Source organism: Mirounga leonina, unplaced genomic scaffold, assembly GCF_011800145.1.
Source record: "Mirounga leonina isolate KUSES-001 unplaced genomic scaffold, KU_Mleo_1.0 Mir_175, whole genome shotgun sequence".
Classification (NCBI taxonomy): domain Eukaryota; kingdom Metazoa; phylum Chordata; class Mammalia; order Carnivora; family Phocidae; genus Mirounga; species Mirounga leonina.
In genome coordinates this window covers 15504360-15524410 of record NW_023270453.1, presented here as the reverse complement: position 1 = coordinate 15524410, position 20051 = coordinate 15504360, and the positions used below count along the sequence as shown (strand labels likewise).

Genomic DNA, 20051 nt, shown 5'->3' with positions numbered 1-20051 from the left:
AATCCTGTTAGGTTGGTTTCATCAGAATCTCTCTTACACCCTCTTACTCCCTTCATTCACTGACCTACTGTCTATAAACTCCCATTTTGCCATGCTGTATTTGGAGTCGAGTCCAATCTCTCTCTCCCCACTGCAAGACCCCATTGCAGGAGTCTCTACACCCATTGTGATGCCCCCCCTCTTGAATAAAGTCTTCCTTAATAAGGAAGGCAGGTGAGGGGAAAAGCAGGCAAGAGAAATGAGGTAAGAGGAAAAAAATGCAAGGAAGAGTGAGAACCATTTCAGGGAATTCATATGGACAAAAGTTGAGTGGTGTGGGACATTATGTCATAGGAGAAGTAGAATGAGATGCCCCTGTTTGCATATGTGGTGGCCGGGGTGGGCAGGGATACACAGAGCTCCCTATAATCTTCTCCTAGTGAACTGCTGCTTTCTTTGGATGGTGTGTATTTCCTGTGGTTGCTAGAATAAGTTACCACAAGCTGATGACCTAAAAACAACAGAAATCCATTCCCTCAGAGTTTTAGAGGCCAAGAGTTCAAACTGAAGGTGTTGGCGGGACCATGCTCCCTCTGAAGGCTCTATGGGACAGTCCTTCTTGGTCCCTTCCAGCTTCTGATGGTCCCAGTGTTCCTTGGCTTGCAGCCACAACACTCCAGTCTCTGTCTCCCTCTTCACAGCCTTCTCTTCTCTGTATGTCTCTCGTAAGGACACTTGACATTGGGATTTAGTGCCCATCTGTACAATCCAGGGTTCCAGGTGGATATATGTTTTGAGGGGCCACCATTCAAACACTTCTCCATGCATTCATTTATTTACTCATTTGTCCAATGACTCTGTTTAAGCACTTATACACTGCTAACTCCTGAACAATACAGGTTTGAACTGTGTGTGTCCACTTATATATAGATTTTCACAGTATGGTACTGTAAATGTGTTTTCCCTTCCTTATAACTTTCTTAACATATTCTGTACTCTAGCTTACTCTTTGTAAGAATATAGTATGTAATACACACACCGTACAAATATGTGTTAATCGACTGCTCATGTTACGGGTGAGCCTTCTGGTTACTAGTAGGCTATTAGTAGTTAATTTTTTTTATTATGTTAATCACCATACATTACATCATTAGTTTTTGATGTAGTGTTCCATGATTCATTGTTTGCATATAACACCCAGTGCTCCATTCAGTACGTGCCCTCTTTAATACCCATCACCAGGCTAACCCATCCCCCCACCCCCCTCCCCTCTAGAACCCTCAGTTTGTTTCTCAGAGTCCATAGTCTCTCATGGTTCGTCTCCCACTCCAATTCCCCCCGCCTTCATTTTTCCCTTCTTCCTACTATCTTCTTTTTTTTTTAACATATAATGTATTATTTGTTTCAGAGGTACAGGTCTGTGATTCAACAGTCTTACACAACTCACAGTGCTCACTGTAGCACATACCCTCCCAATGTCTATCACCCAGCCACCCCATCCCTCCCACCCCCCACCACTCCAGCAACCCTCTGTTTCCTGAGATTAAGAATTCCTCATATCAGTGAGGTCATATGATACATGTCTTTCTCTGATTGACTTATTTTGCTCAGCATAACACCCTCCAGTTCCATCCATGTCGTTGCAAATGGCAAGATTTCATTAGTAGTTAATTTTTGAGGGAGTCAAAAGTTATATGTGGATTTTTGACCATGCAAGGGTCAGTGCCCCTAACTCCCATATTGTTTAAGGGCCAACTGTACAAAGGAACTGTGGGAAGCATAAAGACAAACTGGACTGAGATCCTACCTTTAGGGATTTACAGCCTAGAAAGGGAGGCAAACTACGCACTTTCATAGCTTGATAGAGTGCCATGAGAGGACAGAGGAATACAATCTGATGGGAGCTTAGGGAGGCAGGAGATACACCAGCTCATGGGATACCCCCGGATTGGGATACTTTATGGCAGATGCGTCAACTGAACTGGATCTTGAGATACAGAAAAATGTTGAATGTGTGGAAATGGGCATTCTAGGCAGAGAAACTAGTATCAGGGAGTCCCAGAGGTGGGAAATGGTGGGAATTTATAGGCAGTGCTAAGAAATTCAGATTGACTAGAGCACAGGTGAGTGAAGGGTGGAAATGGGAAGTCAGGTAGAGAGGTTGGGGACAGAATGGGTGGCCCTGAATGCTTTTTAGCCAGTGAAGATTACACAGAGTTTTGAACATGAGTGTAATGGGATTAAAAACTGATTTGTGAAGATAATATTTTTATGTTTCATAAATAATAAATATTTTAAGTTAAAGACACTTGAGATTCAACAGATGCAGAAAGAGGCCTTCTTGGAGCTTTCCTTATTTGACTGAAAACAGAAATTTCAGAGAAATGAGAACTGCCAAAAATTTCTTCTTCAGGGTGGGTCTATTTGTAGGAGTGAGACCAAGAGTAAACCTACTTACCATAAATCCCTCTCTCTGGGGGGATGTTATGGCCCTGAGGAAGATGGAAGACCACTCATACCTCCATAGGCAAACATTATTACAAACTTTCTTATCTTCTATTTATTCTCCTGAAACCCCATTTACATTCCCTAAAGAAACCTATTTGTTCTTCCCATAGGAGCCTTTTCTCTCCCCCGCCCTACTTTATCCTGCTAAGCTAGGTATTTAAATCCCAAATTCTAACCACTCCTTTGAATTACTCATCACTGGGCACTCCTACATATATGTGTATAGCATGTGTAAGTAAAAGCATGCTTCTCTTGCTAATGTCTTTTGTCAATTTAATCAGCAGGCTCCAGGTTCTTAACATAAGAGGGCAGAGGAAAAGTTATTTCCACCCTATGGTTTATAATGTATGCTGTATGCATGAATTAAAATGGGGAGAAAGACTTAAGATGGGGAGACTAATCCAGACATGATTAGCAGGAGACAAAGTAGAGATGAGTAGGTCTTTTGGAGAGACTACAAAGGCAGAGTCATGGGGATTTGGTTAAAAAAAGAATAGGGAGAGGGGATAGTCGACAATGACTCTGAGTTTCTGAGCCTGGATGACTGGACCTACGATGGTGACAGTAACGGAGTTAGGAAACACAAGAGAGACTGAGGTTGTAAGACAATAGAGCAAGTCAATGGAGACTGAAGCCTGAAAGCAAGATTAGAACTGGAGATACGGATTGGAGAGGATGTACACTGAGTGATCTTTGAAGGCATGAGGTGACAGGAAGGAACCAAGAGAAAGTGAAAACAAGATGGGGAGAGGGGCCTTGGAAGTGATTTGGGATAGGAGGAAAGGGGCTGGCCATGGGGGCAGTCAAAGGTAGAGGGAGCAAAAGGGGAAAGTGCTGTGTCACAGTGTCTAATGGGGCTGAGGTCGAAGGGAGGGTCTTTCCTCGTCTAAAAAACTGCAGAAAGGTAGATGTGGACCTCGTGCATGCCACAAGCACTAGCTGGAAGGTAGTCCTGGGAGGAAGCAGTACCTGGGGACAGGTGAGAGGACAGAGCTGAATTCGGGTGTTGGAGGAGTAGAGGCAACACTCATGGACCACTCCCAAGAGATCTCGTGGTGAAGGGAAAGAGCAACATAACAGTAACTTAGATGTTATCTGAGTTTCTCACTGATTTGGGGATTTTTAGTGATTCCCAAAATTTACAACATCAACTCAATGCTAGCTACATTTTGATGATAACCACGACAAAAACCCAAGATCTTGGGGGGACAAGTAGGGAATTAAACTAATAGGAGGCATCTTTCTTTGTTTCTTTTATTCCATTTTTACATATCCACCTCTTTGTCATTAAGTCACAATATTTTATCAAAATATACAAACAGCACAGATACTTAAAAATGTATAGCTAGAATCCTAGTTAAACAAGATTGACTGCTACAAGTAGCATGCGTGGGTCTTTTATCTTGAATAATGCCTACAGGGAGACAAATGAGTCATCAAATCAAATTTAAGGGTATACTAAGAGATTGGTTTTCTTTTCTCTTCGAAGAATTATGCACTTCTTGCTACAGTATGAAGAGGATGGTAATGAGTGACTTCCACTGATCCTGAAATTAACTGAGAATGGGTGGATGGGGTGGTTCTCTTGGCAGGACTAAATGATTCTATGTTGACATGATAGCCACAGTAGGTGTTTTATTAAACCCTCCATCTCAAGGACATGAGCTCTTCTTACTTTCCATTTTTCTCTTTCCTGAGAATTTCATGGCTAATCAGAATGAATGGATTTGTAAATCTCAAGTTACAAGCTATGTTTATTGTGAAGAATTCCCACAAAAACCTATCCAGGGCTGCCCCTGCCACCATTTACACTTCCACAGATGTGAACAGAACAAAACGGGTTAGTGGTTACTTATATGCGGCTGAATGAAGTCCGCTCCTGCACCCGGCGTTGTGCTGTTTCAGTCTTGAGAAGTCTGTGCTCTCTGTGCCCCTCAGGTCATTGATCAGCCGTTGGTGCCCATGGGAAGAGCCATGATTTAGGGCAGTATTAACTTTTCAGGTCTTTTCACAGTGCAGAGGAGAACCGTCGTGCCAGTAAGTAACTATGGTTAGTAATGACCCAGCTTCAAGAGTGACCCCAGGAGAGGACAGGAGGCTCCGAAGGGCGTGGTTATTAGTGAAGTGGAGTTGGCTTCTGCTGCAGATACAAAGTCAGTGAGGAGCTAAAAGGTCTCAGCCTGTATTATTGAGTGTTTCTTTTCTTTCCCAAGGTGAAAAGGAATCCAAGGAGCATCACTTGGACCAGTTCACAGACACAAGGCAAATTCCCTCGTGTGTCAGGAGAGGTTCCTTCAGGATATCAACCTTTCCATCCCTGGGTTAATGAAGGAAAAGTTTCTGAACATGTTCTGGTCCATACTGTTGATCAGGGCTCTGTCTGCAAACGACAGCCGGGGTTTCTCATTTAAGAATTCTTTGTCGAAATTGCTACAGTCATACGGTGATTTCTTGATTAGAGTTTAAGGGAGGAGAGGGAAAAAGGGAAGAAAATCAGCCACAGAATTAATATCTTCATTTCTGTTATCTAGGCTACAGTCGTTGTATGACAAAGTGGGCATTGCCGGTAAACAAGTAATACTTAGAGATAGTCATATGTGGATTTATGGAACATTCCCAAGATCCTGAGGCATTCACTTAGCAATACTACAATTAAATTCATGTAAAGGAACTTCACTATATACATTCAGATAGGATCTCCTGCTTCTGGTTAATAGTTTACATGACACAGGATTGGCAACCTTTGAAACAGTGGTGAGCCTAAATTTGACCTGTAGCCTTTCGGTCTTCAGGGGGCAGCGTGGGGAAGGGCGGAGGGAAGGGAGAAAGGGTGGGAGGCAAAGGCAGGAGTTCTGCAGATAATATGTTCCTGTTCTTATATCAATATCCTTCACTACTGTTGGTTCCTCTACCCATGTTAATTTTATTATTAGCCATCTTGGACTGTCTTCCACAGACAGGTTGGGACTAGCTCCCCTCAAGCCACCTGGTCCATTGGTGCCCATGAGGAAAAAAAGAATGTAAAAACAAACACCTATTTATAAATACTGCTTTGTATGGTGTACAATTCGATTTTTTTAAGATTATCAAATGTTACCCTTGTATATATGAGCATAACTAAGAGTCAAGTCAGACTCTTTCTACCCTCAAGGGGACTCCTAGGCCGGTGAGGCCAATGGCCTGTGGCCTCTGCCTACAAATAGCTCTTTAGACAACACGTGAGGGAAATTCCTTCCTACTGGCAGAATCGAGAATTGTCCTGTAGGGAACGTGTAGATCAAAAGTCTGATTTTTAGGTGGACAGTATCAAGTTGATTGTAATGTACCATGGAAGTTGAGACATAAGTCACACTGTTCTGATGAGCCTAAAACAAGGTAAAAATGCATGTTGTCACAAATTATTAACTCATCAATTAGGCATGGCACGGTCACAAATAATAGTGCTAGAGGCCGGCCTGTAGAACCCTTAGAGCGTCCCCAGAGCTTGGGACAAATGTTGAGACTAACTCTGCTAACCCTGGGAAAATACTTGCTGCTTCTGGCCATCTACTATCCTGCGTAATAGGAGTAGCTCTTTTCTAGAGTGAAGCACTCTGCCTTGGAGTCCATGAGCCTGTGCCATCTCCATGCAAAGAGACAGTAGAGATGGTTTATATCTACCTAGGTCATTACTACTTTTTTCCCAGTACTCACCAGGAATGGGTAAAGCTGGCAAACCTACCACTTCAAAAAAAATTATTTCTTATAAAAATTGTAGTAAAAATGTACCTAACATAAAAGTGACCATTTGAACCATTTTTAGGAGTATGGTTCAGTGGCATTGCATGCATGCACCATTCTCAACATCTGCCTGCAGAGCTTTTTCATCCTAACCATGCTTTCCTTTTGTCTTCACTTTATGGCGGCCCGTTCTGCATGTGGCCAGGTCGTTCTGCCCTTCCTTATGGAGGTTAGTGACTTTTGCTAGGGAGCATACACATGGGAATTTAGAGACCTGTCTTTTCCTAAGGCTCCAACTGACTTCTTCCTTAAAGAGAAGAACATGTAACAACCACCATTAGGGAATATAGTTATGTGAATGAATCACAAATGTCAGGCAAACTCGAATTAATGTCATGGAAGACATGGCTCCAAACCCCCTGACATGGAGAGTGACCATGGAGCAGGTATGTACCCCGGGCAAAGGCTCCATATCTTATCTGAGAGTCACCTGGCACATGCGTGTTAAGTCTGATGCATGGACGCCCAGCAGTTCATTTTCATGCAGGCACATGATTTCATCACAGAGGTTAGATATTGCACCCCACCCCCCCACCAGCCAGATAATCTGAATTATAATTAAGGAAGCACTTTCCTCCAAGAACTGAACCCAGGAGGGAAGCTGGGGCTCAGGCAGGGGTGCGGGGCAGGCGGGCAACCCTGGGTGGGGGGAGAAGCAAAGCGGGAATGGTGGGGAGCAAATGGTCCTGGTGGGTCCTTACCACTTTAGGCCGGAATGGTGGGTCAATCTCCTTTCGTTCAAGCTCTTCCCAGTTGATCTCCCGAAACAAAGGGTGCTGGCGGATGTCTCCCCTTACTCCCAGCCTCTTTTCAGGTTCCCTCACGAAGAGCTGAGCAAGAGCAGAAAGGGAGCAGTTACTTCTCAAGGGACTAGCCGGTCAGCCTCAGACGAGGTTGCATTTCTTAACCTAGAGCCAAAGGAGTTTGACTCCACAAAGTTAAAGGCCCAGTGATTTGACACTTGCTTCTCTAACCTTATTTTTGTACTTACCAGCATCAACTGTTGCCTCAAGTCACACTGGTGACAACATTCTCCCTCAAATGAGCCTTCTGAATATTCCAGAATCTGGGCTTTTGCTGCCTTGCTCTTTGCCCTAGAAATGCTGTCTTTCAAGGGGTATAGACCCGGTTTGAAATCGGCCTTGCCCTGTGTTATGTAGGACTTCTGTCAGGTTACAGGACTCTGTGACTCACAGCGTCCTCACATGTAAAGTGAGTGAAGTGTCCTTGGTGCGGGGCTGTTCTGTGGGGGGGATAATATAACTACACACACACACACAGACACAGACACACATATGCACTGATTCCTGGTCTGTAAAACCCAACAACATAGAATAAGTGGATCATTTGTTGCTTAGTTGACTGCCCATTAATCGAGTTTGATTTCTGATAAAGCTACCTTCTAAGTAGAACAGTTCTGCTATGAAGAAAATCTCACTTTAGGGATAATATAAACCAGTCACTGAGAGTCCACTTTGGACAAGGCATCTGCAAATCTGCTTGTAAAATAATATTTAATTCAAATAATCTTTAATATTTTCTGACTTGTTACATATATGTGTGTGTGTGTGTGCGCTGTCCCCTCTCCCGTTACTTTCCCCCATGAAGTCAAACTGAACATTGGCCAAGACAGGAAAGAAACTTGGAAACTCTTCAAACTCAAACACAGCAAGTCAAAAGCAGTACGGAATAGAGTCTAAACACAAGACCTGGGGAAGCGACGGGTCCCAAATGCCTGCAGTGGTTACTACTTTTTCTTACCCCAGCTAGATGTCTCTTTGGAAAGTGCTAGCTATAGGATGTCATAAGGACACCGTGGGTCTCTGAAACAAGAACCACAGTGAAATGCAGTGATTTTCCAGGAGGCTCTGGCAGGACCTGACTTCCATTAACAACTTATTTACAGGGATCTTTTGCTTTTACCTATTTTAAGAATATCCAGTCTTTGTGTTTTTAAACACTCCTTTACTTGTCTTGCCTTCCTACTTGAAATCTTCAAAGGCTCTACCAAACCCCCTCCCCCACAAAATCCCAAAACTAAAAGAACAAAAAACAACATGCTATAGCAAAGTAGATTTTTTCCTTTTTTGTAATTATGATAATCTTTTTTTAAAGTCCAATTATAATGCTCATACAACCACCTAGTATATTCACATGGTTAGTCGTCCTAACTCCCTCTCCCCCTTACTCTATGCTGGCCGCTGAGGCCTCTTAATGGAACTTAAGGTTCTAAAGCTCTGTTACAAAACCACTAACATGAGGCTGTCACCCAAGAGACTTACTATCCACATGGCCTCGGGCAAGTTTTCTTTTCTTTTTTCTTTTTTTTTTAAAGATTTTATTTATTTATTTGACAGAGAGAGACACAGCGAGAGAGGGAACACAAGCAGGGGGAGTGGGAGAGGGAGAAGCAGGCTCCCCGCAGAGCAGGGAGCCCGACGCGGGACTTGATCCCAGGACCCTGGGATCATGACCTGAGCTGAAGGCAGTCGCCTAACCAAGTGAGCCACCCAGGTGCCCTCGGGCAAGTTTTCTGTCTCGATCTCCTCACCTGTAAAATGCAGGGTGAAGCAAGGTCATCTCTATGCCCTGGTGAGTCCTAATGTCCTCTGTGCCTAGGTGCCATCCCAGGCTCTCTGTGGCCTCTGCTGACACACATCCTTCCATTCCCACTGTAACCCTCTCTTCTGTCCAGACATGTCTACTCACTGAATGTGCCACCTGTCTTTCCTACCTCTGTCCTTCGCTAGTAACCTTTCTTTCTTTCAAGGAGATACCTCTCCCCACATTCTGCTCCCATTTCCTTCTCCCCATCTTTAAATCCCAGCCAACCAGTCTTTAAATACCCCCTCTTTGTGAGGCTTTCTTTGATTCCCTTAACACCTGGTGAGCTCTCCCTGCCCTTCAAGTCAAGCTCATGGTTGATTCTGGGACTCATTCCAACCAATGTTCTTGGGGAGTCAGGCATGGTGCTAGATGTCTCAGCTGTATCATCCTGATTTTAAAAACAAATTCTAAAAGCAGCTATCACTGTCCCATTGTCAGTTGGGGAAAATAAGGTTCAGAGAGTAGCCATGTTACTTGCTCAAGATCACAGATAGAGCCATAGTCAGGGGTAGAGCCTGAATTGTAAGCAGCCCCTTCTTTTTTTTTTTTTTTAAATTTTTATTGTTATGTTAATCACCATACATTACATCATTAGTTTTTTTTTTTTTAAAGATTTTATTTATTTATTTGAGAGAGAGAATGAGACAGAGAGAGAGAGCATGAGATGGGGGAGGATCAGAGGGAGAAGCAGACTCCCTGCTGAGCAGGGAGCCTGATGCGGGACTTGATCCTGGGACTCCAGGATCATGACCTGAGCTGAAGGCAGTCGCTTAACCAACTGAGCCACCCAGGCGCCCCATCATTAGTTTTTGATATAGTGTTCCATGATTCATTGTTTGTGCATAACACCTAGTGCTCCATGCAGAACGTGCCTCTTTAATACCCATCACCAGGGTAACCCATCCTCCCACCCCCCTCCCCTCTAGAACCCTCAGTTTGTTTCTCAGAGTCCATAGTCTCTCATGGTTCGTCTCCCCCTCCGATTTCCCCCCCTTCATTCTTCCCCTCCTGCTATCTTCTTTTTTTTTTTTTTCTTAACATATAATGTATTATTTGTTTCAGAGGTACAGATCTGGGATTCAACAGTCTTGAAAAATTCACAGCGCTCACCATAGCACATACCCTCCCCAGTGTCTATCACCCAGCCATCCCATCCCTCCCACCCCAACTCCCACTCCAGCAACCCTCAGTTTGTTTCCTGAGATTAAGAATTCCTCATATCAGTGAGGTCATATGATACATGTCTTCTCTGATTGACTTATTTCGCTCAGCATAACACCCTCCAGTTCCATCCACGTCGTTGCCAATGGCAAGATCTCATTCCTTTTGATGGCTGCATAATATTCCATTGTGTGTGTGTGTATATATATATATATATATATATATATATATATATATATATATACACCACATCTTTTTTATCCATTCATCTGTCGATGGACATCTTGGCTCTTTCCACAGTTTGGCTATTGTGGACATTGCTGCTATAAACATCAGGGTGCACGCACCCCTTCAGATCCCTACATTTGTATCTTTGGGGTAAATACCCAGTAGTATAAGCAGCCCCTTCTTGATTCTGGTGGTGAATCTGAACATCTTCCCTTCATTAGCTAAAGTATCACTATATATAAATATTTTTTAAGAGTATTTTTTTTTTTACTAGAGTGTAAGCTCGGAGGGCAGACACCATTTATATTTCTCCTTCTTCCAACCTCACACAGTGCCACGCACAAAGTAGATGCTCAATAAATGTTTGTTGAATAAGTGAGCGAATGGTCCCACTTTATTACTTGCAGATCATGTCTTCAGTCCTCACTTTGTTAGCTTCTTGTTTTTAGCATATAGAACAGCATATAGAAAAGGCACCAACTTCACAGTGAAACCTTTTTTTTCTGTAGACTCAGACACCAGTGTAAGTCAACACATGGAAAAGCAGATGGATTTTTTAGAAGCAGAGGGAATGAGTGACTGACCCCATATCTCTTCCCTTGAAATGATCATAATACCCTCTTGACCTCTACTTCTTGGAAGCTAAGTAGGGTCGGGCCTGGTTAGTACTTGGATGGGAGACCTCTACTTCTTAAGCACATTTTGATGAAACAAGATGAGAGGGAAGATGTGAGTGCCTCAAGAATGGGCCAAAAACTAGCTCATGTTGTTATAATTAAAGACTTCAGTGAATTAAATTAGAAGCAACTGCCCTAGGCTGCATGTGCACCATGCTGTTTTCCATTAGATGTTCCCAGGACCATGTGGCATTTGATCCTAGGGCATCATGACAAAGCTTTCTGAGCCTGTTCTATGTACCTGTGAAATTAAAAAATATACCTTTTAAAAGATAAAATGTGTAATGAGAATATAATGTGATCTCCAGCTTTGAGATGCAAATTTCTTGCTCGTCTTGCACAAGAGTAAGTTATTGTCTTCTCTGTCCTGCCACAAATCACCCCTCCTCCTTCCAGGTCCTGAAGATGACCGGTGACCTCATGGGAGGCCATCGGCTCTGTGCCACGGAAGCTGCACCGAGGGACTCAGTGTTCACAAATGAAGACTTGCTTTTGTTCACAAAAGCTGTCAGAGGGTGGTTTACATTTCTGGGAAACAGCACAATGAATGGCCAGGATGCAGCTGGAGTTTGTTAAAACTCATTTGACTGTCTGGGCTAGAACGCAGTGCTGGATTGCTGAGGACGGCCCCCAGCGCACAGCATCCTGGAGTCATTTCCCCTCCTCATTCCCTCCTCAGATCTTTCTGTAGACGGGAGAGGTGTTTCTGTTTGAGATCACTCATCTCCCAGCAGTTTCCAAATAAATGGGCAGGACATCCTGGATGGCCACATGAGGGAGAAAGGGGTGTTTCTTTGGCAAGAGTCAACTAAACAGCAGTGTCCCAGTTGTGATTCGTGATGGAGTACCACCTCTTCCACCGTGTAGTTGGTTCATACACGACGTGCAATCTCGCCCGACGACAGCTAAAGGGGATAGAGTCTGATGTGGATGCCGCTGCTGTAACAGATGCGGCTTTTTCAGAGGACCAATTACTTCTGGGTTTTACAACATTATACATATAATTCCCTAGAGGAAGTTTCTCAGAAATGATACTACCTTTGATCTTTGCAGAAAAGGGAGCTCAAGGATGTGGGGGACTGTTGGATCAAAGTTACAGAGCAAATGGGGAGCAGAGATGAAACTAGAGGCCAGTCTTATTGTCAGCAAATTGCACAAGGGAAACTAATTTTTATCAGCCCAATGGCTGGAACATGGGAGAGGACTTTCTTCCTCATGGAACAAGGACAGGGAATTTTTACTAACTCACAGGGGAAAGAATAAGCCCCATCTCCTCCACATGGCTGTAAAACCATTTTCACTAACTAGTCCCTCCCTCCCTCATTCTTTATCCTCACTTGTCTTGGTTTCTGCTCTGTTAAACCTGATTTATTTTCCACCCTCACAGCAAATCTTTTTCCTGCTATTGAAACTGCACACGATTTGGTCTTGGTATTTGCTGACATTTTGCCTTAGATTTTATTTTGTTTATAAACTTTTTATTTCGAAGTAATATAGTGTCTTAGTCCGCTTGGCCTGCTGTAACAGTGCCATAGACTACATGATGGCTTAAACAATAAACATTTACTTATTACAGTTCTGGAGGCTGGAAGTCCAAGATCAAGGTGCCAGCCTGGGCAGTTTCTGGTGAGGACCCTCTTCTTGGCTTGTAGATGGCCACCTTCCTGCTGTGTCCTCACATGGCCTTTCCTTGGTGAGTGCACTTGGAGGGGGAGAAATCTCTCTCTTCTTCTTTGTATAAGGGCACTAGTCATCATGGTGGCCCCACCCTCATTATGTCATCTATGCCTAATTATGTCCCAAAGGCCTCACCTCCTATAATCATCATTTTGGGGGTTGGGGCTTCAATATAGAATTTGGGGTGGGCACATTCAGTCCATACATATAGATTCACAGGATGTTAAAAGCTAGTACAGGTGGGGACGCCTGGGTGGCTCAGTCGGTTAAGCATCTGCCTTTGGCTCAGGTCATCATCCTAGGGTCCTGGGATCAAGTCCCGCATTGGGCTCCCTGCTCAGTGGGGAGTCTGTTTCTCCCTCTCCCTCTGCCTTCCGCTCCCCCTGCTTGTGCTCTCCCTCTCCCTCTCTGTCAATAAATAAATATTAAAAAAAAAGCTACTAAAGGTGTCTTGTCTACCCTTCATGCAGCTTCCCCTAATGCTTATATCATATGTAATTACAGTGTGATACCCAAACCAGGAGATGGGCATTAATAAGTGTGTATGTCTAGTTCTCTGTCATTTTATCCCACGTGTAGATCTGGGTAACTACCATGACACATTAAGACCCAGTACTGTCCTGTCAGCACAAAGCTGTCCCTTGGGATACCCCTTTACAGTCATACTCCCTAACCCCCACTGCCACTAATCTGATTTCTGTCTCCACAATGTCCTTTCCAGAATGTTACACAAGTGGACTCACAGAATGTGACCTTTTGAGGCTGGCTTTTTTTTTTTTTTTTTTTGGTCACTCAGCCTAATGCCCTTGCGGTCCATCCAAGTTGTTTTGTATATCAGTAATAGTTCATTTCTTTTTACTGCTGAGTAATATTCCATATACATAACTCCTCATCTTTCCCCTTCCAACAGGAAGCGATCCTTTCTTCCTACTCAGTCTTTCTGTCCTTTGAAACCATCCCTCCCAACATTTATTTCTGATTAACTCCACCTGGCCCCGTCCTCACTCCTCGGCAGGAGCTCTCCCAGATCCCGAGGCGGAGCTAGGTTTGGGAAGCACAGCTGTTGGGTTTTATGGAACATCAACAGGTGAATGTGGATCGCCTCCAGGCAGCCCCCCAAACTGTTTCCTTATTTCCTCCTTCTGGTGGGTTTTGTTGGATCAGGCTTTCTCAGTGTCCTGTCAACATTTGTACGTTGAAACCCTAACCCCCGATGTGAGTGTACCTGGAGGATTGGAGCAATTAAGGCTAAATGAGGTCATATGGGCAGGAACCTGGTCCAATAGAATTAGTTAAGAGGAAACAGCAGAGAGCTCTTCACTCGCTATGTGAGGACAAGGCAAGACGATGCCTGCCTGCAAACCGGGAAGAGAGCCTCCACCAGAAACCAACCCTGCTGACCCTGCTCTTGGACTTCCAGCCTCCAGAACTCTAAGTAAATGTGTGAGTCCCTCAGTCGGTGATATTTTGTTACAGCAGCTGGCGCCAACCATGCCTCACCTGAAGTCATGTGTGAAAGAAAAGCAGCGACTCTAAGAATGTTTGAACTTGCCTTTATGTAAAGCAAAATTGCTTCCAATCCAATCCTAACTTCATTTTTACTATAGTCTTTTTAATTGGTTAATTTTGGAAATCAGCTTTCATTTTATATGTGTGTTGTTCAGTCACTAAAAGTGTATTTAATTGGTCATTCCGAGAGTTTCCTGGGTTTATGGCTTGTTTGGATAACAGAAATGGAAAGATGCATTGAACTGGCTCAGATTTCAAATGCCATCAGCCTTGGGCTAGGTGTCCTGGGAAGGCTTTGTCAGCACTTTAGATTCAATATCTTGATTCCTGGGGGAGAGCTCTAGAGTTGCCTCAACATCTCAAAGACTCTGGACAAGTTTTCAGTTGTATATGAGAGCAGGAGAAGCTGATGCCCTTTACATTTAAGTCCAAGTAGTTCATGAGAAAAAAGCAGACTAGTGAAAAAAGATGGGCCTGGTCATCTTTTTTTAGTTTAGATTTTAAATCCACTGATAGGTTCTAATGTTGAAAGGTCTTACCCTATTCTCCCTTTTCAATATAAAGACACTAAGGCTGGAAATTATTTCCCTAAATGATGTCTTTAAAAGCCAGCTGAGATAAGAGATGCTAGAATTTAAAACACCTGTATTCTTGGTCCACTTCTTTTAGATTTGTTAGCTTCTTGATCACACCGGTACATCTCCTTGTCCAAATAGTTTCCAGACAGCTCACTGAGGGCAGGTGGTTGTTATATGTGATAGCATGTTGTAGTACCGTGATTTATTTTATTTTATTTTATTTTTTGTACTCAAACACTGTATTCTGTATCCTCTACAAAGGTAAACTGGGACTCTAAAATCCAAATCTTTAATGATGGCTCTCAGGTGTTTCTTATAGCTCTTCATTGGTTTGGCCTGGGAGCTCCCGGTTCACGGCAAGTGATTCTCAGAGCCCAGTTTGCCTCCATGGCATTACCAGTTCTGCATTGATTCTGGGCTATTATGATCAGGAGTCTGACTCCTGCTTTGATGGTGAATTCTAGAGATTGCTGCAGAGGTAGTGACAGTCTGAACTCTGAGCTATAGGGGGAAAATGCATCAATATTTCCAGTGGACACAGGAAGGGAATGTGGCAGGAGAGCTGGTCTGCATCATTTTAAATACTGCCTGAAAGGCTCATTCAGCAGGCAGTGAACAGTGGGGGGGTCTCAGTGAGATGGAACATCATGGAATTGGTATCTAATGTCCATCCTATTGGTGCCTCAGTTGAAACAGATGGTGAGCATCCATTTAAATCCAGTTCGAGATGACTATTTTTTACCATATATAAATCGGAACCTAGAAATGAATGGGAGTACCAATCAGAATACCTAATACTAAATCTATGGAGTCTCCTTGACTTCATTTCTTACCTTCACTAGAAGGTCCTTTGCCTCCTTCTCAAGCCATCGAGGGTAAAAGGGATTGTCCATACGGATGGAGTGGAAAAGCTCTTCTTCATCTTGCCCATGGAAAGGTGACTGACCAATTAGCATCTCATAGAGGAGAACGCCAAAGGACCACCAGTCAACAGAATGGTTGTATTTCTGACCCAGCAAGATCTGTGTGACCAAGAGGCAGAGATGTAATTAATAAACATGAGGTGGATGAGTGAAAATCCTGCTTGAACTTTTCAATACCACTCAGTAAGTAGTTGATGGTGATGACAGTATGTGGTTTTAACACAGATCACACTGAAAACTATATCTTTTGAGAAGCTGATGATTGAACAGAAATGAGTGGGCAGTGCCAAAGTGAGCAAATATTTTTTGGTTTTAATTTTTACTTCTCCTCTGGCCTTATGTATAACAACTGACCTGTGCCTTTAGCTTTCATTTTCCCACCTGTGATGTGAAGACTTGGGTGGTAGACTCGGACCTCAGGAAGCTGGTATGTATCTATTCTCTCCTGTGAATAGCTAAACCAAACCCACATGTTTTACTGACTTCTACTGTCCTGAGACTTCGCATAAACTTTCAGTAGGTCTAAAGAAGTCATCTGATCAAATACATTCCTTAAAGCCACAGTTGTATAACTAACGAGTCCCATCTGTGGTCACCATTAGAGTCAGATTTAGTGGGGCACCTGGGTGGCTCAGTTGGTTAAGCGTCTGACTCGTGATTTTTGGCTCAGGTCATGATCTCAGGGTTATGAGATTGAGCCCATGTTGCGCTGGGCAAGGAGACTGCTTGGGATTCTCTCTCTTCCTCTGCCCCTCCCCCAGCACCCCACTTGAACACTCTCCCCCCCCCCACAAAAGTCTGATTTAGGGAGTATGCCAAAAGAGACTAGGATAACAGATTTCAGATCCAGAAATCTGCTGAGAGTGGTGTGCAGCTTGACAATGGTGCTTTGAGTAGAACTGGTCTTTTTTTTTTTTTAAGATTTTATTTATTTGACAGAGAGAGACACAGAGAGGGAACACAAGCAGGGGGAGTGGGAGAGGGAGAAGCAGGCTCCCCACTGAGCAAAGAGCCCAACACGGGGCTTGATCCCACGACCCTGGGATCATGACCTGAGCCGAAGGCAGACGCTTAACGACTGAGCCACCCAGGCGCCCCAGGTCTTGTCTGTCCTTTAGGGAAGTGGGTTTCAAGTCTGGGATCCCACCTAACTTTTAAAAAGATTGCTACCCTTTCACCAATCCACTCTCCTGGCAGAAAAGCTTTTGTATTCTGTATTCTGTATTCAGCCGCTTCCTTATTTAATGTTGGGAGGTAGCATACCTGTGACTCTGCTCAATGCTTGTCATCCTAACAAACCAAGCTCCGACCTTCTCTAAAAACTGTGCGTAGTGTCCGTCAGCAGATGAATGGACAAACAATGTGATCCATACATACAATAGAATATTTATTCAGCCTTAAAACAGAAGGAAATCCTGACACATGATACCCCCTGGATAAACCTCGAGGACATTGTGCTAAGTGAAATAAGCCAGACTCAAGAAGACAAATACCGTATGATTCCACTTATATGAGGTCCCTAGAAGAGGCTGATTTATAGGGACAGAAAGTAAAATGATGGTGGCTGGGGATTTGGGGAAATGGGGAGCTGTTTAATGGAAATAGTGTTTCAGTTGTGCCAGATTAAAAAAATTCTGGAGATTGGTTGTATAATAATGGGAATATACTTAACACTCACTGAATAATACTCTTAAGAATGATAAGATGGTGGGGCGCCTGGGTGGCTCAGTTGGTTAAGCGGCTGCCTTCGGCTCAGGCCATGATCCTGGAGTCCCGGGATCGAGTCCCGCATCGGGCTCCCTGCTCAGCGGGGGATCTGCTTCTCCCTCTGACCCTCCCCCCTCTCATGTGCTTTCTCTCATTCTCTCTCTCTCAAATAAATCAATAAAATCTTTAAAAAAAAAATGGTAAGGTGGTGTATTTTACAGTTTGTATGTTTTACCATGATTAAAACCAGTACATAGTAGGAACACAGTAATAGTTTGTTAAATGAAGAAGAGGAGAAAATCCTTGTCTTTTGTGACTGCCGCTCCCAGGATGGGTTGGGGACAAGCTGCTTTATTACCCAAAATGGAGAAGCGATAATAGTATTGAAGCACAAAATTAAAAAGCGAGACCGGGACCCTCTTGGGATGGCTGTCCTTTCCACCCTGCAATTTAAAGCCCAGCTCAGTGCCCACCCATCTGAGCACATTCACGTAAACACACGGAGGTCATCTTAGAGTTCCTCATTGGAAATGGAATTTCTTCTTAAGTGGGCCCTGGGAATGAATGGTAGAATTACAGCACTGGTGGCTTTAGGAAAGAAAAATGATGCTGTATTCTAGACATTCCGTGTCTTGGTGCTGGTGAACCTTTTGATGCAGCAGAACCAGGTGCACTGACTGCTACCCCCCTCCCCGCCCCCTCTCCCCCTCCGGCCTGTCCCTGGGGAATGAGATCCTTCTGGAGTGAGACTCCGGGATATGGTGGAAGTGTCTCCAATGCAGGAGTTGATAAACTCAACGAAACTGAGATGGCCATGCAAAATGTTGTGGGTTCTACCTCTGGCTCAGTCCCTTCTTGTGTAGTTTGGGGCCAACTCCTTCACCCCCCTCTGTGCCTCATTTGTGAGAAGTGGTGACAACATCTGGGTGACTTATTACTGGGTGGTTGTGAGGACCCGGTGAAAAGTAGGGAAGGCAGAGTGCTGTGTCCTATGGAAATGACTCTCTGCTCTAGGATAAATACCTATCTTGACCAACTGGTACCCATTTGTGAAAATAAAGATCAAGTTGCTGACGGATTTTTGCAATCTGCCACTGACTTCCAGCATAGAAATGCTAGCCACTCTCCTTAACTCGATTTTTAAATACTAAAGTTAACTTTCAAGTTTAGAGAAGATAGAGTATTCCTTAAGGCAAAGTTTAAAAGTAGATCCAGGGAGAACGATAAAGAAAACAAGGGTGCATGTGTGAGCACAGGCACACAATCTTTGTTCAGGTGCATTTGCCTTAAATTGGGAGGGGTGGGGGAGGGCTGCTTCACATGCAATTCCCAGGTCGTGTCACGAGGGGGAGCCCAAAGCAACCAGAAACTGCTCTGAGCATCATCCCGTCTTTGTAAACAACTTCATCGGGAAGGACAGATGAAAAGGAATTTGGAGGACAGGAGACAGCTGTGGTGGAAATTAAGCTCGGTGATGTTAAAGAATTTGTCTTAAGTCAGGAGGAAGAAGCACAGCGCAGATCACCCTGCCAGAACAGAAGTATGCTGACCTGAGTTAGGTGTTTGCCACAAGTTTTTTTTTTTTTTTTTTTAATAAGAACTCCTGAGGTAGGTCCTGTGATCCCTATTTAACAAATGGTGACTGAACTTCGGGAGGTTACCTGTTTTATTTAAGATGTCCTAGTTAGTGAGTTGAAGTGATATTCTGAACGCTGGTCCTTGTTGGGGGGCGGTTACTTTTCATATTTAATGTCTCCGGGATTAAACCTCAACCTAACAAGGCCATGTTCACACTGTCTATATTTTTAAAGAAACTGGTGGAGAAACAGTGGCTTGAGAGTGGCCCTTTTTTCTGTTTCTGTCTCAGCTGTTGCTGCCTTCTTGTGGCCTCATCATCTTTTGTCCAGTTTCCTCCCCCAACTCTTGAGGTCAGAGTCTCCCTTTCCAACGGTGAGAGCAATCTGCAAATTCCATGTGCCTGGTGGAGCTAGTGAGTTACAACATCTATATAAGTTACATCTGTATCTGTCTGCATTGATGTGCTGTCAGAGTTTACAAAGTGACCGCCCAGAGCCTCTCTAGTTTTGGTCTCCAGGTGACCCCTGCTCTCTCCAGGGGGCTGCTTCTGGGCATTGGAATCCCACATGGATTTACTAAGTGGCTAGTATAGATTAAAGAGAGGGTGTTTCCGTGTTCTTTCCCTAGTCTTTGTCAAAATGAGCTTGGACCCCCAATTCTATGTTCGACCCTCAGTCCTGTAACTGGAAGACGCAGAGAGCCATAGAGTTTTACCTCTCAGGAGACATGGACTGGGGATACTCCCCAGCTTTAGGGAGGGCAGTCTGGTGGGGTTTTTTTGTTTGTTTTTTGTTTTTTGTTTTTTTTGTGTGTGTGTGTGCGTCATTCCTGATGTTGCTCTGAAATGCATTTATTTCTGTAATTTGGGTTTTCCTGTCAGGAGATACCAGTGTCTGCCAGGTGGGCTTCATGGCCCTTGTCCCACCTGCTCTGTGATTCTGTGTGTTTTTAATGCTGTGCCTGGCCTAGCCAACTTTCCGTTTGCCACAGGGGCCCTTCCCCGGAGATAACTGAATACACACAAAAACAGTACTAGGCAGCATATACTTAGAACCACAAGAAGGGAAAGTTAAATTTTTATTAAGGTTCAGAGGCAGAAGAGCATGGCTTTTTTTTTTTTTTTTTGAGGAGGGGACAAT

At 43.9% G+C, this 20051-nt stretch overlaps 1 protein-coding gene across 4 annotated transcripts in view; it reads right to left on the bottom strand.

Moving 5' to 3' along the window:
- Positions 1-4223: 4223 nt before the first annotated feature.
- PRKCQ (protein kinase C theta) overlaps positions 4224-20051 on the bottom strand; it is a 185098-nt gene continuing 169270 nt past the window's right edge. For all 4 annotated transcript variants that reach the window (XM_035021698.1, XM_035021696.1, XM_035021697.1 and 1 more), the window contains 3 exons: positions 15538-15726; positions 6969-7097; positions 4224-4937 (listed from right to left, as the gene is read on the bottom strand). In XM_035021698.1, the coding sequence (XP_034877589.1) occupies positions 4782-4937; positions 6969-7097; positions 15538-15726 (474 nt within the window). In that variant the 3' untranslated portion in view covers positions 4224-4781. The remainder of the gene's footprint in view (positions 4938-6968; positions 7098-15537; positions 15727-20051) is intronic.